This window comes from Phytophthora parasitica, assembly GCF_000247585.1.
Source record: "Phytophthora parasitica INRA-310 unplaced genomic scaffold supercont2.33, whole genome shotgun sequence".
Lineage (NCBI taxonomy): Eukaryota > Oomycota > Peronosporomycetes > Peronosporales > Peronosporaceae > Phytophthora > Phytophthora nicotianae.
The window spans coordinates 90,358-113,872 of record NW_008649019.1 but is presented as its reverse complement, the minus strand read 5'-3'; the positions used below and the strand labels follow the sequence as shown (position 1 = coordinate 113,872).

Genomic DNA, 23,515 nt, shown 5'->3' with positions numbered 1-23,515 from the left:
TACCCGTTATGTTAGAGATTTTGGCGGGAAAAATATTTTGTTTCAACCCGCTGCAAGTTGATTTTAACCCATTTTAGACCACAACCAACAGCTCCAGATAGCGCGCCAAGCATGGGAATTAAAGGTCTGATGAAGCTGCTGCAGGAGGAGGCTCCGTCCTGCATCAAGGAGGTGGAGAAGATGTCGGCGCTGGCGGGACACGCTGTGGCCATCGATGCTAGTATGGCGTTGTACCAATTTCTCATCGCCATTCGCTCTGCCGATGGTGGAGGTCCCTCCCAGGCATTGACGAATGCAGACGGCGAGGTGACGTCCCACTTGCAGGGCATGTTCAGCCGCACTATCCGTATGATGGAGAACGGTCTTAAACCCGTGTACGTGTTCGACGGCAAGCCACCAGTCATGAAGAGCGGCGAACTAGCAAAGCGTAGTGACCGTCGCCAGGAGGCACAGAAGGCGCTTGAGGAGGCTACGGAGAAGGGCAACGCCGAGGATATTGACCGCTTCAATAAGCGTCTGGTGCGTGCCACACCGCAGCATAACGAAGATTGCAAGGAACTGCTAAGACTCATGGGTGTACCGCACATCACGGCCCCTTGCGAGGCTGAAGCTTCGTGTGCTGCGCTTGCCAAGGGCGGACGCGTTTATGCTGCCGGCACGGAGGATATGGACGCTCTGACATTCGGTGTGCCCGTGCTGTACCGTCGTCTGACAGTGTCACCGGCTAAGAAGATCCCGATCCTGGAGATCCGCCTGGAGCGTGCGCTGCAGGAGCTTGAGCTGACGCAGGAGCAGTTCGTGGACCTGTGCATTTTGTGTGGATGCGACTACTGTGACTCAATTCGCGGTGTGGGTCCCAAGAAGGCGTTCGCTGGTATCAAGGAGCACAAGAACATCGAGAACTTCCTTGAGGCTCTGCAGAAGAACAAGAGCAAGGGTGTGGTTATTCCGGACGAGTGGCTGGGAGAAAATCCCATCTACAAGAACGCACGCGATATGTTCATTCAGCCCGAAGTTGTGGATGCCAAGGAGACGGAGATCAAGTGGCGCGACCCACAGGAGACCGAACTGCTGGACTTCCTGGTCAAAAAGCACGGATTCCAGGAGGACCGAGTGCTTTCAGCCATCACGCGATTGAAAAAGTCTAAGAGCACCCAGTCACAGAAGCGACTCGACAGCTTCTTCACGGTTCTGCCGAGCGCTGGTGGCGCTAAGAAGCGTAAGGCACCTGTAGCTGCCAAGGGCGGTAAGAAGGGTGCTGCTGCGAAGAAGGGCAAGAAATAAGGAACCATACTATTTGAGCCAACTTCAGTGGACATTTTCTCATCAAACTAGCTACAAATCCTTGCCTTATACATTACTGTCTGGGACTGGTTCACTACATCACGACAGTCCCGCTTCCTACAACTATGTCAGAAATTAAATACTTATCGGCACGGCTTATACAATAGAGGCAACATTGAAGCGCCTCGATTCTGGGCGTCTTCTTCCCGTTTCTTAGCTCCATCGCTTAGAGTGCTCTGCAAGCCACACGAGTCCATGGCAGAGCATCGTCAATACGAAGGCCACATCCGAGCGTGAGGATCCTTCTGCTTCCTCATGGAAAAAGCGAAGCAGCCCCGCAGCATAAGTAGAGAATGCAGGAATCTGGTAGACGACAGCAAGTTGCTGGTTAAACGCACGAGCACGTTCAGCTCGCTCCATTTCGCTGCGTACAGATCCACATTGCTGTTCCCGAAGCTTCTGAACTCGAGAGGCCGTGATACTTTCGGCTTCTTTGCATACTGCTGTCATAAACAGATCGCTATCGATGCAAGCACTCTCCGCGTCTTTGATTGAAGACAGCACGTCGTGGAACTCCACAAGATCCAGTAATATCGGTTCCATCCGCCTCAAATGCGCCATAATGACAGGGAACACGAAAGCTGAGCCCTCCGTAAAGATGCAGTCAAAAATACGGAATACTGTCTCGCTCGGGAACGTCATCGTGAACAAACATAGTAACCACTGCGAGCCCAGCAGCTCTAACGGTAGGCCAACCTCCGCCGCGAACTCATCCAGTTGAGGAAGTTCCTCAGCGATCAACTGCTTCAGCACCAACATATCTCTCTGGATATCACTCATCGCTGGAGAATAATAGCCAGGGTATAAATCTTCGCAGAAGACGCTCAAAAGCCAGAAAATAACTTCTTCATCCGCCATCAGCATCAGAAACGCCACAATAAAGTTCAGTCCTTGGCAATAACCAACGGACGGGTTGCGGAGAGAGTAGGCTCGAAGTATGCGTCGCAGCTGATCACGTCCTGACACGGAACATATCGTCGTTCCCGAGTGTCCAAACGTGCGGTCAATATCCAGCTCAATTTGGCGGAACGTCTCCGTTTCCATCGTCTCGGCTTTCTTCACCAACTCTGCGTAATAGTTCGGTCCTGCATTAGCCTGCTTCTCACTCGCTCCAGAAAGATTAAAATACGCACGTTCTCGCAAGTGACGCGGGATTCCAGCCCGAGCGAGCTGCATAAGAAGCGTCTTCTCCTCTGTATCTTTCTCCTTATACGAGCAGCGTCGTAGCCGCTCTGGGAATTGAGTGCCATATAATTTTGTCCAGTCCTCGACACGTCTCTCCTCGCGACAATCCTGATAGGAACGCAAGTGTACCCACTCCTCTCGAGCTGTTTCAGATATGTTAAACCCGTAGAAATCGCTCATGGACTTCGTCATCGAATGTTTCACTTGCTCCTCAAACAGCACCTCTCGATCCTGTACCGTTAGAACTCGTTTCGCTCCTTCATACCAAATGGTGCGAATCCGCACCTCACCTGTCCTCGTGCCGCCGAGACAGTACCATGAGTCGGTTACAACTCTCGATGGCTTACACAACAAGCTCGAGTTGATCTCCACAACACCCAATAGCTCGTCGTCAATACTTTCTGTTGCAGCAAGTGCCTCCTTTTCAATTACCGGCCAGACATCGTCCTCATCAATAACCTGGTCGTCATCCTCATCTTCCTCCTCCGAAAGCGTCACGACATCATCACTGTCGCTGTCATATATCCCTTTGCCTCCATTGACAAAGATCTGTGGCTTGGACACTGCGCTCCTCCACTGTTCCTTTGCTGTGTAGTCCGTTTGATCCCTCAGTTTCTCTCCTTCCTCATCGGACGAATTGCTACTCGATGGGAACATGTCAAAGAAGAAATTTTTCTCACTGAAGAGCTGCACTCTCAGTCGCGCGCTCGCAGGACGAGCAGGCACCACGAACTCGACCACATGACCCCAAGTGGGGTTGTTAGAAGCTGTCACAGTCGACGAGCGGAAACTAGGCGATGCGGCAAGGCGCGGGCGCCCGAGCGCCTTCCTGGGCTTGATGTCACACAGCCCCACCACGCAGTAGGCGTCCACGGACTGAGGACTCTCGAGATTGCGAGCGCCGACCACCTCCACGCATAGTCGCTTCCTATCCATCAACCAGACACGTCAGAAATGAGATGAAGGGCCCATTATAAGGTTACAAAAGACAGAAATGGGGAGGCTGTCGAGATCAACCTTCTCAACGTACTGGTGGCGCATGGCGATAGACAACGAGGTGGCCAATGCTTAGCTACGAGAGCTTGGGGGCGCTCGACGTGGAGAAAAGCTTTGTGGTGGCTTTAGAACGCAGTTTCTTCAAGGTGCGACCTGGCGTCTGGTCTGGGCAGTTGGATGCCAGATGAGCCGAGTAATGGCAGAGACAGCTGGCAAAACGGTACGATGTACCCATTTTGTGCAGGCTGCAATCTGTGTCAAGTAGACACTTTTAACCCAGAAAGTCGCGATGAAGGAGGAAGTGTTGCGGGCGCTCCAACGCGTAGCGGACATGTTGGTGGGCAACTTCACTGTGTCCTTCCAGAATGAACTGCGCTTCATGGTGAGAGCGTCGAGCTAATTCGGTGAATATCGCTAGAAGACTGCTAACGCGGCTTTCGTATTGATTCAGGCGGAGGCAGCAGGATCAACGTGCGCGACAGCGATGAAGGCTCAGGGCGTCCCGATGGCGCAGGCGGTCAAGCACACAGCGGGCGCTGTGGCACGACTATGATCAGATCGATGACGTGTAGGCGTGACGACGACTGGAGAAAAAGCACCGAACGGGTGCGCAAGGCGGAACGCAAGATTTCGTCTTGTGGATAATATAAATGAGCAACGCAGGCAGATTCAATGCAGGCACGATCCGGTGCACACGTCGGTCTTGTGTCCGATTGCTGTGACAGATCAGTTGGTTCATCCACGCGAGGGTTTCGACGCCTTCGAACCAGCAGTCCATCGCAACAGTGCTGTGGTCGTGGCATTTTCGGCCTGTGCGGCCGCGATTCGTCGCTGGAGCAGAGCCAACTTCTTCTCGTACTTGGAGGCTATAGTTGCCTTCTCCTCAATCAGCCCCTTGTTCGAATAGAACTGGAACACATCCGCACAAAGTCGCGTCTGCAGCAAAACATTCTTGGTCTGGAGACTTGTGTCGATGGCGTTTTTCAGTATTTCCTCGCCCTCCTTCATCTTGCCGTAAGCCACCAGATGTGGTCCAAAGAGCGCCATGGTCTCTGATGTGGTCTCGCAGCACATAACACTTGTGTTCATGTGCTGGAGAGCCTCGTGAAGGAGCGTGAACGCTTTCGGACGCAGTTCCTCCAGTTCTGTATGCTGGGTGAAGTGGGCGGCATCGCTGTCACTTGACAGTCTTTCTGTAGCCCACATCCACTTGGCTAGCGCAAGGTTGTACTACAAATTGAGAACGCCATGGTTAGTATTTGTAGAAGCAATGACTACTCAACAATGCGTTCATACCTTTGCTTTCAACTCGACACTACAGCACTGGTTCACCTGATGCCTCAAGCCGTCGGATTTCAGAATACGAGTGACCCATTTTAGCAGCACCCGGCTTGGATAGATCTGTCTGACGTGTAATGCCGTAGCACTGTCATTTAACGGAGATGATTGTGTTGTTTCTCCGCAGCAATACATCGCCACTTCGAGCACGTCGACCCACACGGCCAGGTATGCATCGGGATATGGCATTTCCTCGTTCGTGGGAGCAGGAAGCACCTTGTCGACGACGAAATTCAAATGGGAACACGCTTCTTTCACCTTCCCAATGGCTGTTGCATACTGCACATTTGGGATTATCATCAAAAGCGTTAGCGAGCTCAGTGAATTGTAGTTTGCAAAATGCAATACCTTTGCAATCAGTGTGTGGCACCGCGCGAGGAAGAAGCGATAGAAGATGCTACGCTCCAAATGCGACTTATACTTGGCGAATAAAGTAGTCATCTGAGCGATGCTAGCTCCCAAGTCCGCGTATCGACACTGCAAGCCCAGCAGCCGGCAGTAGACATATACCATATCGAACAGCGTTGCTATGAGCATGAGTTGCACTGCCGGGTACTTGTCGTATGTGTTCAGGTTGGCTTGAGCTGCGACTGCGGTAGTCAAGGCAAGATCAAGCGCCTGCTTTGAATCCGAGCATGCAAGGACGGCCACACGCATCGAGTCCAGGATTGTGTTCAGGTATCTGTCCTTCAAAACGCCGGAAAGCTGTTGGTCACCACTACCAGTGCCACGAACAAAGGCTTGGATTTGCTCCAGGAGCGGTGTCACTTTCGCTAGCTTTCCGGTCCTATTAAGCAACATCAAGTAATTAGGATACCGTCGCGTGTTAGCTCCAGTAATCGAAACCTACCGTAAGTAGTAGAATCCAGTGATAATTAAATGGTGAATGCGGAAATCTCGTGAGACCGGGTGCTCGAGCGCCACTTTGTCAAAGAATTCCTGGCCAAATGCAACCAGTTGGTGCATGTCTGCGGCGTTTTCAGGCTGAAAAGACGAGATCGCGGTGTGGCAGGTCACTTCCACCAGCCACAACTGTAAGGAACAAGCATAAAACGTCAGTATCGCAACAGATCAACTCGAATAGCAAAAAAATCAATGCACCTAGCTCAATGTCCTACCAGAAAGTGTTTGTCGACAGAGCTCGGCAGCGTAGTTCGCAGATACTTCAAGTTATCCGCCAAACTAGTGACGGCATCGTTGTCTTTGGAATACTTTGCCTTGACGGTTGCAGCGTGCATTTTCACCAAACAGGCCTTCAATTTCACACCAAAATATTTCCGAAACTCGGCGGCCAGCTCAGGGTCATCGTCTTCAGCTTCTGCACAGCTTATCAGTCCTTCGCACAGAATCTCCAGCATCCGACGATTTTTCGCCGCCCGATCGATCTTCAACTGTTGCTGCAGCAAAAACTTCGCCTTCAGTAGCCGCAGCCTATTCTCATGCTACAGACCACAACACAACACAACAATCACTACACACCCAATACAACTGTTCATCAACTACAACTTACACTACAAGAAATTCCCCGTGCAATGGCAGCATCAGCTGAATGGATGCATTCCTCTGTCTGGATCACTCGGCGTGTCCACAGATCTGGGTCCGCCTTCTTTTTGTTGCTACAGGCTACACTGCAGATCTCAGCTAGAAGAATGTTCGCTTGCAGCAAAATCGCTTGCTCTTCGGCGCTGCGGATGCTGCAATCGAGTGCGCAAAGGGGCTATAGGGCAAAAAAGGTAATTAGAATCTCTCTTTACGGACCAGTTATTGAGTGTACGCCGTCAGTCGCTCACCTTGAGACACTGAGCTGTCTGCATCGTCAGCTTCTTTTGTGCCAATAAGCGCGCCAGGCTCCATAACTGCCGCACGTCCTCAGCGCGTAATTCCGCACTCGGTGCTGTGCTTGCCGCCATTTTATTTTTCCAAATCTGACAAAACTGTCACTAAATAGAGGACAAAATCAGGAGTTAGTGACATCATTCTTCAATAGCAATGGAACCGACGTGGGTGTTGCTCCTAGCGCGGGGAAGCGACAACGGCAGCGGTTCGGGGGACGAGGAACTGGGCGTTGGTGCCGCGTTCCTTGTTGATGGCATCGTTTACGCACTTGTGGGAGGCGCAGCGGGTGTCCAGCTTGTGCGCAACTGTTGCCGCTATCGCCCGTGGACCGTTCAAAAGATGATTCATCTGCTCATGTTCTTCGCGACACTCGGTGAGCATTCTTGAGCATAAATCCTGATATGATAATGTTGCACTCTAATGAGCGTGGGTGTGTTCTTTAATTTTCATGCTGCAGTCCGCTCGATTTTCCTAGCGTTAGTGGGCTCTGACTGGTGCGACGTGCTGAGTGGGAAGGTCAATGTATCCAAGTGCTCTACAGGCGAGCGAGACCTGTTCTACATCTTGGACCAAGTGCCAATTATGGCATTCTTTGCGATCTATGCGCTGTTGGTTCAATTTTGGGCGGAGGTGTACTACAACGCTGTGGATAAGCTATCGACACTGACGGACGTGGTGAAGCCTGCGATCCGATGGTTCATCGTGGTACGACGATAGCTTTGCGAAGATATTGCATTGGTAGAACATAGTGGCACTGATGAGGCGTGTGTGTAGATTGTGCTGCTCATTCAAGGATTGTTTTGGGTGTTCTACGCGTCTGTGTGGCGTCACGAACGTACGTGCTTAGCCAGTTGCAATAGTGGAATTGTCAACCATTAAAGTCTAAGCTGTGGTTTATTGCAGGTGCCTTCTTTACCCGATCACAAGCAATCTTGAACATGGAGCTCTTCTTGATTATCGCCACCGGCTTTATCTACTTTGGACGGAACGCTTACATTGAACTGCGGTGAGTACCTGATAGCAGAACGAGAAAATTTTGTTCAACTGACTGATTCGCAATATTTTGTCGAGTTTAGATCTGTACCGGTGGAGCTTGGCATTCGATCAAGAAAGCTCAAGGAGCTTGCGATCATGACATCGGTCGGCACGTCCTGCTTCATGACTCGTTGCGGACTGCAAATCTATTTGTCCACGGAAAAGAAGCAGCTGCATGACCGCAGTACGTGGTTTGTAGTCGTGGTGTACTACGCGCTGTTGGAAGTTGTGCCGGCGCTGTCGGTATTGTACTTTAACCGACGACTTCCTCCTCGTAGAAGACCTGGTGGTCTCTCCGCAACTTCGAGTCCCATTCGAGGTGGCAGACTGTTCTTTGGCAAGGGCATGGGCGCTGATAACGCATCCGATGGAGGAGATCCGTTGAGAAAAAGTTTGCTTCGAGGATAAGTACGGCACTTTTGGTAAACGATTTAAAGGTGTTGATTTTTTGTATGGAGATTAATAACATCCCAACCATTTTAACTGTGTCGTGAGAAATGTTGTGACCACATTCAAGGGAGAAGACGAAAGCTTCGTTCAGTCTTGATTTTGCCAGCAGAGAGTTACGTACGGCTTACTTAAAAATTCTACGCAATGCAGCTGTCCATTGTAGCTTTTACGTCGCTGGGAGAAAGTAAGAGAAATAAGGAGGTGGTGCCTTTCACCGGATCACATCATGATATTTCATGCCCCCTCCTCACGTTACTCGCACAGAAGCATTTTACATGGGTCATATTCTTTGTGTTTCGCAGCGATTTAATTCCATCATGTCCTAGTCCTGATGAGTCCGACTAATAGTCCATATCCAGGAAGAACTGATCTCTCTTTGAAGCTCCAACCATACCTTCCAATCGCCCCCGAATGGTTGTCGACCAGTCTTTGGTAAATGTAGTTATCAGAGGACCCAGCCCAGCAACATCCAGCTGCAGCACCTCCAATATAGCGCTTCATGTTTTGAATTTATCAGCATGGTAAAAGTAGGTGAGTTGTACGCAATGCAGCGCACACTCCTATATGTCAGATATCGCCCTCGAACTAGCACTATATCGCTGAGAGCAGCGAACTGAATCACCTTCCTGGCTCGACTTATTGCTCACCGTATACTTCCACAAGCAATTCGAGCATACGGTCATTCTCCTCACGGGATCCAATCGTGGCACGAAGACAGTCAGTGAGCAAGTGCTGGTTGCCTCGATAGCGAATTACAACGCCTCGGCCAGCCATTTGCCGATACACTGACAGCGCATGCGGGATCTGATAACAAAAAACGTAAGATTGAAAAAAATATCAAAATTATCAGAGCAAGTGTACCTACCTCAAACAGCACGAAATTGGAGTCAGAGGCGTAGATACAACGCACGAAAGACAGCTTTTGCAGCTCCTTGATCACCCGATATTTCTCCTGCAATACAAGCGGCAAACAAATTAGTAATGTTCCTAATCATCAATGAAATAGTTCACACTTGCCTCCTTGATTAGGTTCACGTTCTTGCGCAGCTCATCCAGGTTCGAGAATGCTTTGCGTGCGACATCAGACGTCAATTTGCTGATGTTGTACGGCGCCTTCACGTTGTTGAGCACTTGAATAAGCTTCGGGTCACCGAAAGCAACACCCAGGCGAATACCAGCAAGCCCAAAGCCCTTCGAGAGCGTTTGAAGAACAATCAATCTTCTGTGCTTGTTCACGAGTGTACACAGACTGGCGGTGTCCGAGAAGTCAATGTAGGCTTCATCTACCACCACAAAACCCTTGTACTTCTGAAGAACAGTCAGGCTTGCGTTAGAAACAGCGAACAACAACAATCTAGCAGAGCAGCTACCAACCTTTGAGTTCAGAATCGTCTCCACATCTTCTAGGCGCAGCACGTTGGCCGTGGGGTTACCAGGACTGCACAGGAAGATCACCTTGGTGGAGTCAGTAGCGGCGTTAAGAATCTGAAACAGAAGAGAGAGATTAGATGCACATCATCATGTCGGGGTCAACGAAGTTATCAAAGGCGCACCTCCTGGGGGTCAATGTGGAAGGCCGGCAGCGGGAGATCTGGCTTCAGTCCCTTCAAGTTTTCTGCCAGAGCTTCAATTTGCAGTGGCACGGAGACAATTCCCACGTCGTGAATGTTAGCGCACACACTGTACATGCCGTAGGTGGGCGGAGTGATCATGATATTGTCGACGCGAGGCGTGCAAGCCACGCGGATGATCAGGTCAATGGCCTCGTCGCTTCCAACGCCCAAGAACGCGTTCGCTTGGCTGATCTTCTCAGTTGAGTTCTGGTTTCTGCAAGTATATTTTAAATTGGAGAGTTAGCACGGCGTCGAGATCGACACTCTGACGCATGAGCTGACGTACCTGAAGTCGGTGATGACATTCTTCAGCTCAGGCTGATACGGACACGGGTAGCGCTCCAGTTCCATGGCTTGAAGCTGCGAGTGGCCCTGCAGTGGAGGGCCTAGGCTGTTCTCGTTGGCATCCAGTAAAATACCTGCCAGAAAGACGATTTAGTGTGTGGCCATAGCTGTCGGTAGCGTAGTACTGCCATGTTACCTTGGTCGTAGTCATCCCGCGCACATCGGTAGGGCGTGAGCGACAGGATGTTGGGACGGATGAGCCTCTCCACCTCATCGAGATCCGTTGTGGGCTTCTGCCCCGCCTTAACGCGAGGCACAGAAGGCTGAGCCTTACCCAACAGGTAGCCGACGCCCAGACCGGCAGTCACGCCCAGCGCGATGGCACTCTGCTTGTCCATTGTGTTTTGAAATTCGGTTGTGATTGTGAGTTAACTCGAGTGGAAAGCGCGTTTGCAAAAACAAAAATGGTTTGGTGGATAATCGAGACCATTGATTCGCCAAGTGAAAACCTACATATCGGTGGAACATTCATGTGGCAGTGACAGTAATGAACACGATCGTCAAGAGCTGGGTCTTGGTGGTGAAAGAATATTTATTACCTTATACTTAAGTACATGCAAGCTTATCAAACTGCAGCTCATTTGATTGATACAAAAGCGTGGGGTGGGAATGCTGAGTCCTACCGTAGAATTCGTGGTGAAGTGATTCTTGAATTTGTGGTGCAGGCTACGGAGAGAAATGTTGCCTACATGTTGGCTTTGTTTTATCGTTCGAAGCTAATGATTCGATGCGAGATGGCGGGGTGAAAGTCATGGTGGATTCCGATTCCGGTGAGTTTTCTAAAGATTATTTGAGTTTGAGGGCTACTACGAGCAGTTGAGCCACGATCCAAAAGCTCTAAGGTGCACTGAGACTTTCCGAATGACATGACGAAGACCTTTTTAAAGGTCCTGCCTGCTGCCAGTAGTGTTGGTACTGCTGAACACACGAAATTCTGCACGCAGTACGAGAAGGAGCTCGCCATCAAGTTGCACGATCAGAACGCGAAACCAGCCGAACCGTGCTATTGAGCATGCGTATGGCGATCCACTGCCGGAATGTGTGACTTAGCTGAGCCAAGTTGGCTCGACTAGATGGTAGCAAACGCTCCGGACTGCTACTTCGACAGCAAAAACTACACAGAGATTTGCACAACGAGAAGCGCCGACTGTGCGGATGGAGCAAACGAGTGTGTGCAAGTTCGATGGCAAGATTGTGTTCAAGCTGAAGTGGAAGCGAAAACTCGGCGAATTTGGTAATGACATCGAGTCAAGAAGCGATAACAAGTAACAATCCTCCAACGATGAACGATGAACGATGAACGATGAACGAAGACCGAGACCTGAATATGGCAGCTCGTCTAGCGGCATGTATGGGGGCTCTTTCCCCGACGAGGTGTCAAGCGTTGGTAGCGAAAGAAGTTCCTTAAGAACGGCTTCTGCGTCGAGCTACGTTGAAGCAGACGTGACGGCGGCCCCGACACCTCCGACGGAATACTTGTTCACTGAGAACGCGTATGCCTCACAAGCAGCTGATTCCTCCAACAGCACAACCTCCCAGTCAACAACTAGCGTTTCCTCCCCGTTGACTATGGTTTTTCTCCTTTGTAGGCATCCAATTGCTGTAATATGGCTGTAATCAGACTGATTGTAGATTGAATCAGTGTCATTGCTTCATAGTGAGCTGACCGCTAGTGTTAAAAGATAAACGCTACTCATTTTTGCAAGGCAAGGCGGAGGTTATGCGTTGACAGGGGTCACACTTAAAACAGTTTTAGCTTTTATACATGTTTTTCAAAAACAGAAAGCGAAACGACTTCGGAGTGCGCATGACACCGCCTCACTTTACTTCTGTATCAAGTACTGGCAATGGCATTGATGATGGAGGAACTTATACGAGCAGCGCAGCTAGGAGGCAAGCGCATGATGGAGGAGGTGAATTACTGCATTTACCTGGTTGACACACTCACATGTACTGATCGCTACCGCTGCACAGGTCTCATGGCGTGACCTTCTGAACATGTCGTACGAAGCTGGTGGCGTGTACCCAACTATCGTTGGCTATATTCTCGGCGGCATCACCATCTTCTTCTTCACACGTTGCTCGTCATGGATATCGCGGCTTGTCCCCGCTGCACTGTGCTCCATGCTGTTCTTGCACACTCTCCACAACTTGGAGCGGAAATCCCTCGAGTGGTTGCTCATGGTGGCAGCTGGTACCGGAGTGTGCTGCACTTACATGCAGTTGAGCTCGCTGGACCTCGTTCGTGAACATTTTGCCTTCAAGAAGGTGGTGACCAAGCCCAACACATGCAAGAAAAATGATTGAAGCCGGAAGAAGCGCGCAAACAATTCAACACAACACCAACATTTCGTGTTGGTATTATATGTAAATTTAATCAAGGACAGCCATTATTTCTCTTTTCATTGCTTCTCTTTCCGTTAGCTAGCGCTTGACACCTTCAAGCCGTCTCGGTCATCGCCGAAAGCACGGCTGCGTAGCTCACAACGAACATAGACCCAGCGACAGCGACGCCGATGCCCAAAGACGGAAGAAGCCCCATGCCTTTATTCCCATTCGTAGTGTTGACGGTTGCGACCGAATGGTACCCGCGCGAACGACGAGCCATCACTGGAGAGTGTCGGTTAACCACGTTTGAGTGGAGTTTTTCCGCCTGCGACTTCTCGAAAGAGCCTGATACCTACAGCACACAACCACAAAGTGACTTTAGTGGGATTAAATAATACAAAAGGCAGACACACGCACCTTGCGGTGCTGCAAAGCTGCAGACATGGTGCGGTCACCCGAGTTCTTCCTCATCGTTTGGCTCCAGCTTCAATACTGACAGCACTCCAAAAGATCAGCTGTGCGTTTGTCCAATCGCAGCAGAGTAAATTCAATCGGACCAATCATTTTAAAGATGAATAATAACCAATGAATGAGGATTGCAGGATGCTCGCCATCAATTCGACTACTGGCAGTTCAGCAACAATGACGTTGCCCTTTGGTCTGAGGCTAGAGACACTGGCATTGACGCTGCAGACCACGGCATTGCTATGGCTCTGGTGGAAACAGTCGCAACTTGAGTCTGGTGATTTCCAGAAGATTAAGGTACTACTCGTTGATTGGATCAATGAGATGTTGTCAGTTTTCAACGTATTGCCATTGCTCGGTCATTGTAGAAGCTGGAGTGTGATGCGACTAGGAAAGAGAAAGCACGCGTTGATGAAAGACGAGGTCGCGTAGCTGCAGAGAAGGTAGCAAACTATTGAGAATCATTTGGTTGCAATGGCTGGAGCCTGATGCACTTGTGCCCCTGTTAATAAGGAGCTGCGACGTGTGATGGAAGAGAAACTGGACACTAGCAAGGGTTGTTTCGTACAGCCTGTGGGAACAGTTCGCTCTTGCTTCAAGGTGTGCTTGGGTGCGTAGATATTTATATATTGTATCGCTTGATGATACTATTTCGTTTTGATGAGGCTGCACGCTGTGAGGTTGTAGGCACACCTCGTCAAGGTTCACTTGCACCATCGACGAGGGCAAAGATTACATTTCAGCGGAGTATCTCCCCAGATACCTTAGTCGGATTAGAGGATTTCAGCCACGTCTGGATCGTCTTCGTTTTCCACCAAAACACGAATGGCAAGAACACTCGAGCGCACGAGGGTCTCCGATCGGATAGCCATCGGCACACGTTCCGAGTATGCATTAACGTTAGTTGGACTGAGCTAACAATTGATTGTCGCTAATACGCAACTGTATATGCTCAATAGGCCAAAATCTCCCCTCCAATGCTGAAGGAACGAGTAGGCATCTTTTGCACGCGGTCACCTCACCGACCCAACCCAATCGGAATCACGTTGGCAAAGATTGAGCGTGTCGACATGCGCAAACGCACGGTGTATCTATCGGGAGTTGATTTGCTCGACGAGACCCCAGTGCTTGATATCAAACCGTACATTGCAGGTAAGAAAGCAAACTATTGCGATGGCGTTGAAAGATATCGAACTAATTATTTCTGATACCATTTGCAGCGTATGATAGTCTTCCGGATGCACTCGCGGCAAACTGGGTCTCCACTCCGCAACCACCCATCAAGTACGTGCAAAAGAGCATAAGTCTGTTCTTTCGTATACCTGGGTAACATTTTTCTTTTCAGAATTGAATGGGAGTCAAGTGATTTGATACCAACAATCCACAAACTTTCAACAAACTCTATACACTACCGCGGCGCTCCCGGGAGGTTTGTGGCCGCCATTGAAGAAGTTTTGCAAGTCGACGTCCGCAGCAAGTACCAGACACGTCGGTGGACGTCCCCGGACTACGTCAACTATCAGATCATCGACAACGTTCGCGTACAGTATCGCTTCGCTCTGTTACCTCGACCGTCTCCTCCTGTGGATGGCGAACTCAACATCGACACGGCATCCATCCAAATTTCAGCAGTTGAGGAGGTGAAAACTGCACAACTAGAGAGAACTGAATAGAGTAACTTGAGCGGTGGCTTGTTGCCAATCAAAATGACAACTTCAACTTGATCCAACCTCTCTTAGCGCATTCCATTAGGTTCTATAGTCGTTTCAATAGGTCACTGATTATTTACCCAGATTTGGCATTTTCCCGCCAGCCGGAGAGTGACGAGGTCCAAGTTTGTCATGGCTGCGAGCCTCCCGCCTGTGACTTCCTCAACTCCTGCCACCCCCAGGTAAGCAATGCACGTTATCTATGTTGTATCCTTTCTAACCTGACCTTCTGTATGCGCTTCTACGGAGAGTAGCGGCTCCAATCCCGACGTTGAATCAAACCCGACCATGACGCCGTTCACTGGGGCCCCTGCGGCTACTTCACCCGCGAAATCTGGCTCACTACCTGCTCCAGAGGGTGGAAGTATGGAAACACCAACAGTTGAAGCTCCTGTTGAGAAGGCCACGTCGAGTAAGAGTAAACGACGACGCGACAGACGCTCCAAACCAAAGCCCAAGCCCAAAAAGAAGCACACGGCTCAATGCGTGGGCTACTACGTCGACGCTCTGGACAAGAAGATGCTGTGGGGAGAAGCCAGGATCATCCAGTGCAATCTGACCACTCAGAAGATCAAGGTACACTTTGTGGGTTGGAGCAAGAACTACGACCTTTGGACGGATGCCATGTCCATTACGGCTCACGGCCGCTACGCTCGTGCGTACCGTTATTTATGGTATTTTTCTCCCTACAAAGCTATGGCCTGACATTTCTTTCTCTGCAGCTCGTATGAAAGACGAGACGGTGAAGAGCTGGGATGGCGACATGCATCTTTTCGAAGACATGCTGGGCACGATTGAGGAGGCCACGTTCACGCCTATTCCAGTACCAGATAACGAGCCCAAAGCCACTTCATCACGAAGTTCTGCTAAGAAGAAGACCAGCGACAAGAAGAACATTTCTAGTGAGAAACTCACTGCCAACGTTAAGGCCTCATCTGCTCCTCAACCTAAAAGATCTCACGCGATAAGAAAAACTACTGCGGATGATGAAGGCAAGGCTAGCTCAAAGAGTGTTTCAATAGCGAAGGCGGCTGAAAGCACAGGTATCGGGCGAAGCTCCAAGAGACAGAGACGAGAGGTACAGCAGCCAGCAACATCCAGTGCTCCAACAAGAGCAAAGGCTCGTCCATCAAAGAAGAAGAGGGCCCTTTCTCCCGATCAGCTCCCAATGTTTCGTGATCTGGAGCTGGATGACGGCACTGTGCTGGATTTTTCGGTGCAACGCAAGGAAGCGCGGGCAGAACGTGACGCTATGCAGAGCTTTCTTGCAAATTGTGCTTTGATCTGGAAGAAGCAGCTGGCGCTACCTGTAAAATAAGACAGGTGGAAGTGGTGACGTAGTGAGAATTGATGCGTGGGACGCTATTAAGAAAGTCTGTCCAAGTGATAGCAGCAATGTTTCTGAAGATGAACAAGATATTTTTTTTCGCTGTGGTCTTCGTAACGTGGCGACAAACGTTTGCTGCACAATCGCATATGCGAATGGGCCGCGCCGCTCTCCGATCGTTTCAAGGCTATTTCTCACACATGCCCGGCCGCCTTCACTCAGGCCTTATATTGACCCAACAAAGTGTAGGGATGGAAGAAACAAGGGGAGCAGAACACCCGTACGGGAATACGAGCATGCATCGACGCTTCTCATTTTCTCGAGAAGCAGTCGAAGCTATTGAAAAGGTAAGCACTTTTAATGTGAGTGAGTAGATCGAGCTAATGGTATGTGCTGTGGTAGGTAAAGTATCATTCAAGCGTCAATAAAAGCCCCGACAAATCCCCTCGAAAGGCCTTCTCGTCTCCGTCGATGACACGTACCAATGTCCCGCCAGATTATTGGGGCGAGCTTCGAGCAGATCACCTAGGAGTGCAAGCACAAGCAGCATCTATTGCACAAGATGAGATCATTCCGCCAGCTTCTGTGAGTGACGACGTGTCCTTTATGCTAGAGGTCAAAAGTCAGTCCGACCGCTTTAGCGATGATGATAGTGATGGCTCATCGTACTCGTCGGTCTGCTCCAAGGACGAATACTCTCCTACGCCATCGTCGGCTGAGTCCGTCACCTCTAGCTCGCCGTTGTTGCATCGTGGTCCTCCTGCTGGGTTCAACTCACCGGACGGTGAGGCTACTGAGCTTTCATTGCTGGATGGTCAAGATAAGCCGCGTGAAGGAGTTGAGCGTGAGCTACAGTCACAACTCAGCTTGGATATGAAAGTGAGAAGCCCATTGTCATCAAATCTAAACTGCAAGCTGCCACCAGCAGGAAAGAATACAGGGAAAAGCGAAGATGACCTCCCAGATTGGCTGCTGGAGCGTACTACCCTGTCTCCACCTGTTTCAACGACCAAGATGCCTCCGCGTTCACCACAACAAATTGAGGACGAGATTCGATTCGCCGTCGATTCAGCTGCGGCTCGTGTCCAGCAAGAGCTTGGCCGTCGTGAACAATTTAACAGCGAGCTACAGTCCGCAGCGATGTGGTCTCCAACTCAAGCAACTGCTGACAAGCAGTCAGCGACCTCAAAACCGTTTTCGAATGGCGGGAATGACTTAGAGGGGCGTGCGCACGTGTCTGATGAACTGTTTGGCGCCCAAGATGAAGAAGAGACGCAACCTATAGCTGATCATGTCGACGCGAATGAAGTGGAACACGGCGATCTTTTGCTACTGATGGAAGTTGTCATAGGTGACGGCAGAACTGAGACCATCGAGATTCACGAGGGGGACAATCCAGATATTTTGGCTTCGGCTTTTGCGCAGAAGCACGCACTGCAACCTGGTTCAGTTCCGAAATTAAGAAATTTGATTCAAGAGCAGCTTAACGCTCTCGCTGAAGCTGAGCCCGAGAAGAATTTGCAGTCTGAGCTGATTGTTGAAGACGAATGGGCGGTCGACGCAGAATTTGAGCAATTCGTGAATGCTAACTCTCGTTCCTTTGCATTCACTCCGTCTGCCCCAGAGACCAGTCGTGCAAATGATGGTGTGGATATAGCGTATAGACCCCAACCTGAACATCATACTAATGCGCCATGGCAAATACACGAGCGTGAAAACAATCGCGAGTTCAACTACAACAATCTCGTGGCTAGATATGGTCATTCTCAGCATAGTGGCAAGGTTGACCCCGAAGGACGTCGATCTGCACCAAGTGGTGCAGCTGCACCATACAGTGTGCAGACAATGGAGCACTCACGTTCTGGTGAGCGCGTATCGGCATCTTCCAGAGCCCCAGCTTTCACAACTACGGTGCAAGGCACTCGTAGTAGTAGCTCGAAAAAGAAAACCAATCTTGCTGATGCACCGGCGTATGAGCGGCTTCACGCTCTGGCTGAGTCGAAAGAAAAATGGATTCAACGCGCTCAGAAAGCGAAAGAACTGGAACAGGTTCGAGATGAGCAGCGACTGCAACAGGTCGAGCTGATGGCAGCCAAGTCACGCGAGCTCGTGGCAAACCGTACGAACGGTAACTATGCGCACATTGGCGAGCGCCTCCATGACGAAGCATTATCGGATATAGCCAGAAAGGTGCAACGACACGAGCGCCGAGTCGTGGAGCGTGAGCAGCAGCAAGACTGGATGTGTCCGAAATGTGCGTATGTGAACCAGTACAATGACTCTCGATGTCAGAATAAAATGGCACAAAAGCTACGAGCTCAACATGGTAAATCCTCGACAGTATCACACTCAGGACGCCGAGGGACTGCAAGTAGCGCCAAAAGTTCGTTTGGTGTGCAGCCTGAAGTTCTTTGTGGGCAGCCGAAACCTGAGCGACTCTTCCAGCCAACGCTGCTCACAACCTCATCCAGCGCCATGAAAGCTGTCAACGCTAACAAAGAGAAATCATTTCGGATGGCGAGTATGCGGCGCCAGCGACACCAAAGTGCCGTTGCAGAGGAATTCCAGCAAACTTGCCCGTTCAAACCGAAAATCAACAACGTATCGGAGGAGATTGTGCGTGAAAAACAGGAGACTGCTGCAGCTGTTGCTGCATTGAACGGCGAGACTCGACGAACCCGAAATCCTCATCTTGAGTTGTATGAAAATTCGTTCCAGGTTCGAGTCCAGCGAGAAGAACGAGAAGAAGAATACTTCAAGCAGTTTTCTTTCAAGCCGGATATTGGCGTGAATGCCCTATGGGTTGCACCTGACAAATCCCAGAGTGATTTTGTCGAGCGCCTTGCAGTGGACAAGTATCACGAGCTGGAGCGGAAGCGTGCTGCCCTTCACGACAAGTATGCCCCAAACCGAGACCCACATACAGGTAAAGAGCTGTTTAAGCCAGAAACAGGTCGAGCTCCTGCCTTTGCACGGAATAAACAAGGACTGCCCATTGGAGACTTCTTGCATGCTGCACACCGTGAACAACAGGAGTACCACCGCCAGCTACGGGAGAAGGACCAGCGTGAGATTGAGAAAAAATCGCAGCAAACGTTTGTTTCCGAGGCCTCACGCCAAGCGCTTGAGCGACGAAAAGCGGATACATGCATGCGGATTTTTAATGCTCTTCTTACAATGTCTCGTCAACCATCAACAACTCCGGAGTTTGGTGAATCTTCAGAGCCCACGAACTGTGAAGAAACGCAAGAGACAAACACTGAAACAGTGATACCAGTCCGGGTGGATCTCTCTGCGTTACCAGTTGAGATCTCGCGTGTGGTAGCAATCGTATTTGAGTATGCAAACCATGCGCCGATCTCGCGCGATGCCTTCTCGGGATATATGGATCGCCTTGTGCGTGAAGTACCAGGTGTTACCTACTCACAGATTATTTTCGTAGCCGAACATCTTCAAACGGATAGAGGAGGTCGACATCGCCACCAATCGCACCACTCAGACCCTGAACGAGAAGCGGCTCTTGCAGCTGCTGAGCAGAAGGAATTGACCTTCCATCCGGTCATTGACAAGAATTCGCGTGAAATTGCCACGAAACACGGTCGACTGTCAGGGTCCAAGGTATTTGAGGCACTCAACCAGTACTACGATCACTATCTCGAGCGCAAGGAGCAGCTTCGCAAGCAGCAGCAACGTGAGTTCAAGAAGTCGCATCCGTTCCACCCTACACTGGTCACGAAGACTCACCAACGAGAGCCTGCAGCTGCCGCTTTCTACGATAAAATCCTAATGGGCAATTTCGATAACTCTGGAAACACCGTGTCCTGGGAAGCCCCGGCCTTCGTACCACCAACAGCATCGAACCGAAACGCTTGTGTGTCAGCACCCCCCTCTGCACCGCTACAGACTGCACTCTCGAACGCGAGACCTTGTGTGCGCCCAATCGAGAACGAACGCAGTAGGTTCTACACGGCAGCGTCGGCTGATGAAGACTTACTTGAAGAAACTACACGAAGTATTTCTAGAAGCTCGTCAAGTTCCCAGCTGGAAGACGCCGAGCTTACGTCACGAGTGCTCGCAGCGCTGGACGAGAAGCCCGCATCCACCTCGCCAACGTCCTCATACCTCCTGACCAAAGCTCTTTCTGTCAACGACGACTCCAGTTTCTCTACAGACAAGGAGTGTTCCGTGCGATCACCTGAAGACTCGGCTCTGAGTCCGTCGGACTACGAGTTCACGGACATGTAGTGCGTTAGCTTCAACCTCTCTATACGAAACCAAACTTCAACCCTCTTTCACGATACAAAACCTTCTTTATAGACTTTTTCATGAAGTTGCGTAGGATCGAGGAGTTTTGCGAACCTAATTCGGCAAGCGAATGCGCGCAACCGAGGTGGTGCATCCGGTGAGCGGTACGACGATGGCTGCGCCGCCACTGAAGAACACGTTCGTGCTATACTCCCTAGTGGGCGAAGAACTGGAACCTGTACAGGAGAGCAAACCGCAGCGCGGACCTGACACCAACTGGAATGCCTTTGTGCTGCCGCTACCGTCCACAGGAGGCCGCGTGCGGCTTGCAGACGTACAGAAAGCGTTCCCTCTGGGAAACAATTATCACTTCGCCTTCCGCTGCGAGGATGGTGCGTACTTGGACTTGACGAATCCGGACTCGGCTGTTCCGTTCTGTGGCCGCAAGATCCTGGCGCGGATTACGCCGCTGGATGACGAGCCCAGTGTCGAATATCTACACTATGAGGAGCCTCGTGAGACTGCACCATCCTCAGGGCCGGCGCCGATTCCAGCAGTGACGAAGACTCGTACCGAGAGTTATGGAAGTAGCACAACGGAACGTCGTCATCGCGACGACTATGAGGAGTTCGAGTCCACGACTTACGAGTCCCAAGGTAATGGAGAAGAACGGAGGTTTACTTGTTGGGGGTTCTAATGTGTATGTTGTGGTGTTCTAGATGAAGAACCGCCAGCTTCAGTTGTACGTTCGCCATCGCGGGATAAAATGCGGAAGGAGCAAGCGGAGAGTGACTGGAATCACAATAGCTACCAGGACGGTGGTAATGGATACAATGCGGGCGATGAGAATCGCAGCTCTCAATTTGGTCGTGATGATCGATACGACTCCAGTGGGAGATCAGGCTCTCGTGAATGGACCGAGGCAGGCAAAGACGCACAGGCTTATCTGCGGAAACAGACGGAGCAAGCCTACGACTTTGCCAAGAAGATTTCTATCGAGGATGCCAAGAAAGGAGCGTCGGAGACAGCCAAGAAGGCGAAGAAGTGGGGTGGCTCCTTGCTTTCGTCGATTAGCGCAACTATTTCCAATGCTAGTGCGAACGTTTCGAAGGTAAGTTTGCTTACTTTCTGCCCCGAGGAATGCCAAACACTAATCAATTGCCCGCCATGCTGTTCGATATTTACAGAACGAAACCATTCAAGTTGGCGGTGTCACCGTGCAAGTCGTGCGGTTACTCGCCGAGGGTGCCTATGCTCAAGTGCTTTTAGTTCGGTCGTCAGCCACCAACGAAACTTTTGCGCTTAAACGAATCCTCTGCCAGTCCCAGGAGGTTGAAAATGACGTGCAGATGGAGCTCCAAGTCTTCCGTGTACGTACCTTATGATGTGAAAACTTTGTTTTGTAAGATCATGACTAATACTTGTTATGGTTTGGATTTCCAGTCCGTCAAGCACCTAAACATCATGCCACTTGTGGAGTTTTCTGAAGCACGAGTTCAACAGGGAATGGAGGTACGAATAACTGGTTTGTGTTGACCTTGATATCTATCGCTTCCTGTACCTAACGATCGTTTTTGCTCTTTGCCCGTTTTAGTTTTACTTTTTGGTCCCGTATTTCGAACGCGGAAGTTTGTGGGATGCGATTAATGCCGCGTGCCAGTCATCGTCGCCTTTATGGCCGTTTACGCAGCGGACAGCACTTCATCTTTTTCATGGCATTTGCTCAGGCGTGCTTGCTCTGCACCGATCGGGCTTTTGCCACAGAGACATCAAGCCTCACAACATCCTGCTGTCCTCGTCGTTCAGCGGCGAGGATTTCCTTGCCTACATACCGGTGGTGACAGACTTTGGTAGCTGTGCTCCGATTCGTGTAGAAGTCAATTCACGTCGGAATTCGCTCGAGTTGCAAGATGAAGCAAACCGCAAGAGCTCAGCTCCTTATCGCGCACCGGAACTTTTCGAGCCAACGGTTGACGTCGCGCTGGACGGTCAGTCGGACGTATGGTCTCTTGGTTGTGTACTGTAAGTATCTTGTAATGTTTTCTGCGACTAATGTTCTGTGGACAAGGCTCTAACTACGACTGTACTATCGTGCAGTTATACGATGGCATTTGGAACAAGTCCATTTGAGCACCCGCGAGAGGTATGTGCTCTATTCACTTACCACGTCGCTGCTTTTGCATGCCTTCTCACGATTCTATTGTTTTGAAATGCCCAGGGCTTTATGAAGCTGGCATGTTTAAACGGCCGAGTGTCATTCCCACCAGAGCAAGGCGGCGTCGTGCACCATCGCGGCACACAATTTACGGCCGAGTTCTGTGACTTCATTCGTGACATGCTACACACAAACCCCGAGGAGCGACCGTCAGTCTTGGATGCACTCGAGTTTACTGAAGAGCTCCTCAACGACGAGATGCAGCGGTAAGACCTCACAGCATACATTTTCTTCTCTCCTTACCGTGCTTTCAAATATAAAATTGAACTGGCAAGAGAAACCCAAGATAAAAGAAGAATTCATTTTTAAAATGTGGACTAACCTCAAAAACCAGCTCGTTGCAAACACGAAACAATTGCTTGACGAGAAACGAAGGAGCAAGAGAGCACGCTGTGTCAGTCACGATTTCCCTATGACTTGAAGGCTTAGGCCAAGTAAGCAGCGATGAGGCTCACGGTAGCTGCCAACATGGTCGAGACAGCGGTCGTAGTAGTAGCAGCACTGGATCCAGCAGAGCTGTCACCAGTTGTGCTGCTGGCCGTGGAGGGGGCATCCGTAGCTCCTGCGGGTGCGAACGAGGCCGAACCCGAGTTGACGCTCCAGCCGACGGAGCCGCTGCTGGAGTCCGAGTCGGTCGAGTTGGTAGGCGTGATGCCGCAGTACTCTAGCAGTTTCTTGGCCGAATATTGTAGACCCCAGAGGTTGTAGCGGCAGTTAGGCAGCTCGTTGTACAGCTCCTGTAGGGCGGCCTTGCAGGACGCTGTGTCGCACATCTCGGTGGCGTCGGCGGTCGTCACCTGCAGCATTGTGCCGGATTGCAAGCTCAGGGCCTCCTCACACTGCTCTGCGCGCTGGTTCGACGTTAGAATGGCCTCGCCCGCGTCCAACTGAGTGCTGTTGCACTCGGAGATGGCCGCGAGCTCTGCCGACATGGACGCCGATCCTGAGCCCGATGCAGACGACAGCGAGGCAGTCGTTGTCGTGCCAGAGCTGGACTGCGCGGAGGCAACGGCGGCGACAGTAGCCACAAGCAGGACAGGCGTGAAAGTGCGCATTGCAGTGGCGACTAGAGAGGTCCGTGGAA

General features: G+C 50.7%; 14 protein-coding genes across 17 annotated transcripts; 9 read left to right on the top strand and 5 right to left on the bottom strand.

Annotated features, from left to right (window-relative positions):
• Positions 1-45: 45 nt before the first annotated feature.
• Positions 46-1,496, top strand: PPTG_13470 (flap endonuclease 1). Its single transcript, XM_008909171.1, has one exon. It carries the CDS (start codon positions 112-114, stop codon positions 1,282-1,284), a length of 1,173 nt encoding a protein of 390 aa, XP_008907419.1. The 5' UTR covers positions 46-111; the 3' UTR covers positions 1,285-1,496.
• A 1-nt stretch (position 1,497) lies between these two features.
• Positions 1,498-3,465, bottom strand: PPTG_13469 (hypothetical protein; the record flags this gene model as incomplete). The annotated part of the gene is made up of 1 exon (XM_008909170.1): positions 1,498-3,465. The coding sequence occupies one exon, from the start codon at positions 3,463-3,465 to the stop codon at positions 1,498-1,500; it is 1,968 nt and encodes a 655-aa protein (XP_008907418.1).
• Positions 3,466-3,814: 349 nt separating this feature from the next.
• Positions 3,815-4,078, top strand: PPTG_13468 (hypothetical protein; the record flags this gene model as incomplete). Its single annotated transcript, XM_008909169.1, has 2 exons — positions 3,815-3,907; positions 3,977-4,078. The coding sequence occupies 2 exons, from the start codon at positions 3,815-3,817 to the stop codon at positions 4,076-4,078; spliced, it is 195 nt and encodes a 64-aa protein (XP_008907417.1).
• A 182-nt stretch (positions 4,079-4,260) lies between these two features.
• On the bottom strand, positions 4,261-6,773 carry PPTG_13467 (hypothetical protein; the record flags this gene model as incomplete). Its single annotated transcript, XM_008909168.1, has 7 exons — positions 4,261-4,755; positions 4,822-5,142; positions 5,212-5,650; positions 5,714-5,895; positions 5,982-6,305; positions 6,374-6,580; positions 6,654-6,773. The coding sequence occupies 7 exons, from the start codon at positions 6,771-6,773 to the stop codon at positions 4,261-4,263; spliced, it is 2,088 nt and encodes a 695-aa protein (XP_008907416.1).
• A 19-nt stretch (positions 6,774-6,792) lies between these two features.
• On the top strand, positions 6,793-8,256 carry PPTG_13466 (hypothetical protein). The gene is made up of 5 exons (XM_008909167.1): positions 6,793-7,072; positions 7,157-7,404; positions 7,474-7,534; positions 7,603-7,705; positions 7,776-8,256. Exons 1-5 carry the CDS (start codon positions 6,853-6,855, stop codon positions 8,140-8,142), a joined length of 999 nt encoding a protein of 332 aa, XP_008907415.1. The 5' UTR covers positions 6,793-6,852; the 3' UTR covers positions 8,143-8,256.
• On the bottom strand, positions 8,153-10,536 carry PPTG_13465 (histidinol-phosphate transaminase). 3 transcript variants are annotated; one of them, XM_008909164.1, is made up of 7 exons: positions 10,279-10,536; positions 10,084-10,216; positions 9,738-10,011; positions 9,559-9,669; positions 9,202-9,492; positions 9,050-9,136; positions 8,153-8,988 (listed from the first exon to the last, which is right to left on the bottom strand). In XM_008909164.1, the coding sequence occupies exons 1-7, from the start codon at positions 10,478-10,480 to the stop codon at positions 8,821-8,823; spliced, it is 1,266 nt and encodes a 421-aa protein (XP_008907412.1). In that variant the 5' UTR covers positions 10,481-10,536; the 3' UTR covers positions 8,153-8,820. The 3 variants fall into 3 exon arrangements, with proteins under 3 accessions (XP_008907412.1, XP_008907414.1, XP_008907413.1); XM_008909166.1 differs by having other exon boundaries at positions 9,050-9,492; XM_008909165.1 differs by having other exon boundaries at positions 8,153-9,136.
• A 472-nt stretch (positions 10,537-11,008) lies between these two features.
• Positions 11,009-11,152, top strand: PPTG_23214 (hypothetical protein; the record flags this gene model as incomplete). Its single annotated transcript, XM_008909163.1, has 1 exon — positions 11,009-11,152. The coding sequence occupies one exon, from the start codon at positions 11,009-11,011 to the stop codon at positions 11,150-11,152; it is 144 nt and encodes a 47-aa protein (XP_008907411.1).
• Positions 11,153-11,989: 837 nt separating this feature from the next.
• On the top strand, positions 11,990-12,542 carry PPTG_13464 (hypothetical protein; the record flags this gene model as incomplete). The annotated part of the gene is made up of 2 exons (XM_008909162.1): positions 11,990-12,055; positions 12,117-12,542. 2 exons carry the CDS (start codon positions 11,990-11,992, stop codon positions 12,447-12,449), a joined length of 399 nt encoding a protein of 132 aa, XP_008907410.1. The 3' UTR covers positions 12,450-12,542.
• Positions 12,394-12,985, bottom strand: PPTG_13463 (hypothetical protein). Its single transcript, XM_008909161.1, has 2 exons — positions 12,888-12,985; positions 12,394-12,822 (listed from the first exon to the last, which is right to left on the bottom strand). Exons 1-2 carry the CDS (start codon positions 12,939-12,941, stop codon positions 12,583-12,585), a joined length of 294 nt encoding a protein of 97 aa, XP_008907409.1. The 5' UTR covers positions 12,942-12,985; the 3' UTR covers positions 12,394-12,582.
• A 93-nt stretch (positions 12,986-13,078) lies between these two features.
• On the top strand, positions 13,079-14,666 carry PPTG_13462. Of its 2 annotated transcripts, XM_008909159.1 has the most exons (7): positions 13,098-13,232; positions 13,304-13,378; positions 13,449-13,545; positions 13,623-13,822; positions 13,895-14,087; positions 14,156-14,219; positions 14,281-14,666. In XM_008909159.1, exons 1-7 carry the CDS (start codon positions 13,113-13,115, stop codon positions 14,606-14,608), a joined length of 1,077 nt encoding a protein of 358 aa, XP_008907407.1. In that variant the 5' UTR covers positions 13,098-13,112; the 3' UTR covers positions 14,609-14,666. The 2 variants fall into 2 exon arrangements, with proteins under 2 accessions (XP_008907408.1, XP_008907407.1); XM_008909160.1 differs by having other exon boundaries at positions 13,079-13,232; positions 13,449-13,822.
• A 110-nt stretch (positions 14,667-14,776) lies between these two features.
• Positions 14,777-15,962, top strand: PPTG_13461 (hypothetical protein; the record flags this gene model as incomplete). Its single annotated transcript, XM_008909158.1, has 3 exons — positions 14,777-14,826; positions 14,899-15,299; positions 15,367-15,962. 3 exons carry the CDS (start codon positions 14,777-14,779, stop codon positions 15,960-15,962), a joined length of 1,047 nt encoding a protein of 348 aa, XP_008907406.1.
• A 480-nt stretch (positions 15,963-16,442) lies between these two features.
• PPTG_13460 (hypothetical protein) lies at positions 16,443-20,216 on the top strand (the record flags this gene model as incomplete). Its single annotated transcript, XM_008909157.1, has 1 exon — positions 16,443-20,216. One exon carries the CDS (start codon positions 16,443-16,445, stop codon positions 20,214-20,216), a length of 3,774 nt encoding a protein of 1,257 aa, XP_008907405.1.
• A 94-nt stretch (positions 20,217-20,310) lies between these two features.
• On the top strand, positions 20,311-22,781 carry PPTG_13459 (NAK/MPSK protein kinase). Its single transcript, XM_008909156.1, has 7 exons — positions 20,311-20,872; positions 20,936-21,327; positions 21,404-21,586; positions 21,660-21,728; positions 21,811-22,238; positions 22,314-22,359; positions 22,435-22,781. Exons 1-7 carry the CDS (start codon positions 20,347-20,349, stop codon positions 22,639-22,641), a joined length of 1,851 nt encoding a protein of 616 aa, XP_008907404.1. The 5' UTR covers positions 20,311-20,346; the 3' UTR covers positions 22,642-22,781.
• On the bottom strand, positions 22,701-23,514 carry PPTG_13458 (hypothetical protein). Its single transcript, XM_008909155.1, has one exon. It carries the CDS (start codon positions 23,484-23,486, stop codon positions 22,857-22,859), a length of 630 nt encoding a protein of 209 aa, XP_008907403.1. The 5' UTR covers positions 23,487-23,514; the 3' UTR covers positions 22,701-22,856.
• Position 23,515: the final 1 nt, after the last annotated feature.

Bases quoted from the DNA above. Each gene is read 5' to 3' on its own strand.
- PPTG_13470 (XM_008909171.1), top strand. From the start codon at position 112: ATGGGAATTAAAGGTCTGATGAAGCTGCTGCAGGAGGAGGCTCCGTCC.
- PPTG_13459 (XM_008909156.1), top strand. From the start codon at position 20,347: ATGCGCGCAACCGAGGTGGTGCATCCGGTGAGCGGTACGACGATGGCT. The intron at 21,729-21,810 runs GTACGAATAACT...TGCCCGTTTTAG, and splicing joins GAGTTCAACAGGGAATGGAG to TTTTACTTTTTGGTCCCGTA. The intron at 22,360-22,434 runs GTATGTGCTCTA...TGAAATGCCCAG, and splicing joins CATTTGAGCACCCGCGAGAG to GGCTTTATGAAGCTGGCATG.
- PPTG_13466 (XM_008909167.1), top strand. From the start codon at position 6,853: ATGGAACCGACGTGGGTGTTGCTCCTAGCGCGGGGAAGCGACAACGGC. The intron at 7,405-7,473 runs GTACGACGATAG...GCGTGTGTGTAG, and splicing joins CGATCCGATGGTTCATCGTG to ATTGTGCTGCTCATTCAAGG. The intron at 7,706-7,775 runs GTGAGTACCTGA...TGTCGAGTTTAG, and splicing joins AACGCTTACATTGAACTGCG to ATCTGTACCGGTGGAGCTTG.
- PPTG_13465 (XM_008909164.1), bottom strand. From the start codon at position 10,480: ATGGACAAGCAGAGTGCCATCGCGCTGGGCGTGACTGCCGGTCTGGGC. The intron at 9,670-9,737 runs GTGCGCCTTTGA...CTTCTGTTTCAG, and splicing joins TCCACATTGACCCCCAGGAG to ATTCTTAACGCCGCTACTGA. The intron at 8,989-9,049 runs GTAGGTACACTT...TTTTGTTATCAG, and splicing joins CCAATTTCGTGCTGTTTGAG to ATCCCGCATGCGCTGTCAGT.
- PPTG_13463 (XM_008909161.1), bottom strand. From the start codon at position 12,941: ATGAGGAAGAACTCGGGTGACCGCACCATGTCTGCAGCTTTGCAGCAC. The intron at 12,823-12,887 runs GTGCGTGTGTCT...TGTGTGCTGTAG, and splicing joins CAGCTTTGCAGCACCGCAAG to GTATCAGGCTCTTTCGAGAA.
- PPTG_13458 (XM_008909155.1), bottom strand. From the start codon at position 23,486: ATGCGCACTTTCACGCCTGTCCTGCTTGTGGCTACTGTCGCCGCCGTT.
- PPTG_13462 (XM_008909159.1), top strand. From the start codon at position 13,113: ATGACGTTGCCCTTTGGTCTGAGGCTAGAGACACTGGCATTGACGCTG. The intron at 13,233-13,303 runs GTACTACTCGTT...CGGTCATTGTAG, and splicing joins GTGATTTCCAGAAGATTAAG to AAGCTGGAGTGTGATGCGAC. The intron at 13,379-13,448 runs GTAGCAAACTAT...CCTGTTAATAAG, and splicing joins GTCGCGTAGCTGCAGAGAAG to GAGCTGCGACGTGTGATGGA.